Source organism: Cebus imitator, unplaced genomic scaffold (assembly GCF_001604975.1).
Source record: "Cebus imitator isolate Cc_AM_T3 unplaced genomic scaffold, Cebus_imitator-1.0 Scaffold96, whole genome shotgun sequence".
Taxonomy (NCBI): domain Eukaryota; kingdom Metazoa; phylum Chordata; class Mammalia; order Primates; family Cebidae; genus Cebus; species Cebus imitator.
In genome coordinates this window covers 2,291,291-2,293,693 of record NW_016107411.1, presented here as the reverse complement: position 1 = coordinate 2,293,693, position 2,403 = coordinate 2,291,291, and the positions used below count along the sequence as shown (strand labels likewise).

The following is a 2,403-nucleotide window of genomic DNA, read 5'->3' as shown; positions in this document are numbered from 1 at the left end:
ACCCAGGAGGCGGAGGTTGCGGTAAGCCAAGATCGCGCCATTGCACTCCAGCCTGGGTAACAAGAATGAAACTTTGTCTCAAGAAAAAAAAAAAAAATACAATTTAGCTGAGCGTGGTGGCGGGTACCTGTGATCCCATCTACTTGGAGGCTGAGGCAGGAGAATCGCTTGAACCTGGGAGGTGGAGGTTACAGTGAGCCAAGATCACACCACTGCACTCTAGCCTGGGCAACAAGAGCAAAAACTCCATCTTGGGTGGGGGGAAAAAAAAAGCCAGGCGTGGTGGCATGTGCCTATAATCCCAGCTACTCAGAAGGCCAGAGAATCACTTGAACCCAGGAGGTGGAGGTTGCAGTGAGGGAGATCTTGCCACTGCACTCCAGCCTGGGCAACACAGTGAAACTCCAAAACAGTGAAACTCTGTATTTAAAAAAAAAGAAAAGATACATTTAAGTCTCTTGGCCCCTAATATTCCTTTGCTACATGTGGAAAAGTTGTTCTTTTTCACCTTTGAGTGACAGTGGCAAAAGGGTACCCAAGGTCTATCGTGATTGAAATAGGTTCCCAGGCCAGCTGTGGTGGCTCACATCTGTAATCCCAGCACATTGGGAGGCTGAGGCGGGTGGATCACCTGAGGTCAGGAGTTTTGAGACTAGCCTGGCTAACATGGTGAAACCCCACCTCTACTAAAAATACAAAAAATTGGCCAGGTGTGGTGGCAGGCACCTGTAATCCCAGCTACTCAGGAGGCTGAGACAGGAGAATCGCTTGAACCTGGGAGGCAGAGGTTTCAGTGAGCTGAGATCACGCCACCGCACCCCAGCCTGGGTGACAGAGCTAGCCTCCGTTGAAAAAAGAAGAAAAAAAAAAGGTTCCCAAATTTTTCACTATAGGCACTTACAAAAGGTATCAAAAAAGGGTGTGCTGGGCATGGTGATTGATGCCTATTAATCCCAGCACTTTGGGAGGCCAAGGTGGGTAGATCACTTGAGGTCAGGAGTTCGAGATCAGCCTGGCCAACATGGTGAAACTCCATCTCTTTTAAAAATAGAAAATTAGGCCGGGCGTGGTAATCCAAGCACTTTGGAGGCCAAGGTGGGCAGATCACCTGAGGTTGGGAACTCAAGACCAGCCTGACCAACTTGGTGAAACCCCATCTTAAAAAAAAAAAAAATTATAATAATAAAAAAAAAGAAAATTAGCTGGGCGTGGTGGCATATGCCTGTAATCCCAGGTATTAGGGAGGCTGAGGCATGAGAATCGCTTGAACCCGGGAGGCAGAGGTTGCAGTGAGCCAAGATCATGCCATTGTATTCCAGCCTGGGTGACAGAATGAGACTCCTTCTAAAAAAAATTTAAAAAAAAAAAAGCCAGGCATGGTGGCTCATGCCTATAATCTCAGCACTTTGGGAGGCCAAGGCAGGCAGATTGCCTGAGGTCAGGAGTTCGAGACCAGCCTGGCCAAAATGGTGAAACCCCGTCTCTACTAAAAAGACAAGAATTAGCCAAGTGTGGTGGCGCATGCCTGTAATCCCAGCTACTTGGGAGGCTGAGGCAGGAGAATCGCTTGAACCTGCAAGGCAGAGGTTGCAGTGAGCCAAGATCACACCATTGCACTCCAGCCTGAGCAACAAGCACAAGACTTTGTCTCAACAACAAAAAAAAAAGGTGGGGGGCTGGGAGAATTGAGTGAAGGCAGATATACTGAGAAAAGAGAGATTTGGAAAAGGGATGAGGGAAATGCATCTTTCTAGGCTGAGGAGAGTAGGGAAGCTAGGAGGACCAGTGGATGGAAGGGAACAGATTTACCTGGAGAAGCAGCTGGAGGTCCAGTGGTAGGCTGGGAAGCTGAAGGGTTGCTGTCATTCTGCACCTGAAGGCATAGATTACATATTCAGATCCTGCTCCCTCCCATGCTTCTTGTCTTGATCTGCCCTCCTTTCCCACCTTTGTAGCCACAGGACTCACCGCCTTGTTGGGTGCCTGCTGGGTGCTATACTCTGGGTTTGGCTCACTGAAGTTAGGAACCTCAGAATAAACCATACAGAATCTGTAAGGGAAGAAAGCAGCTAAAGCTGTGGATTCATCCTCTGGGCCATTGCCGGAGGCCTCAGAAAAGTCCAGATAGGTTGGGTGTGGTCACTCACACCTGTAATCCTAGCACTTTGGGAGGCAGAGGCAGGAGGATCACTTGAGCCCAGGAGTTCAAGACTAGCCTGGGCAACACGGTGAAACCCTGTCTCTACAAAAAATACAAAAAAAATAGCAATGTGTGGTGAAGCATGCCTGTAATCTCAGCTACTTGGGAGGCTGAGGTGGAAGGATCAGCTGACCCGGGAGGTCAAGGTTGCAGTGAGCTGAGATCATGCCACTGCACACTCCAGCCTAGGTGACAGAGACTGT

The 2,403-nt window shown here is 49.0% G+C and overlaps 1 protein-coding gene across 1 annotated transcript in view; it reads right to left on the bottom strand.

Moving 5' to 3' along the window:
* NABP2 (nucleic acid binding protein 2) overlaps positions 1-2,403 on the bottom strand; it is a 6,879-nt gene that overhangs the window by 2,540 nt on the left and 1,936 nt on the right. The window contains 2 exon segments of the mRNA XM_017536319.2: positions 1,810-1,873; positions 1,969-2,050. Of these exon segments, the coding sequence (XP_017391808.1) occupies positions 1,810-1,873; positions 1,969-2,050 (146 nt within the window).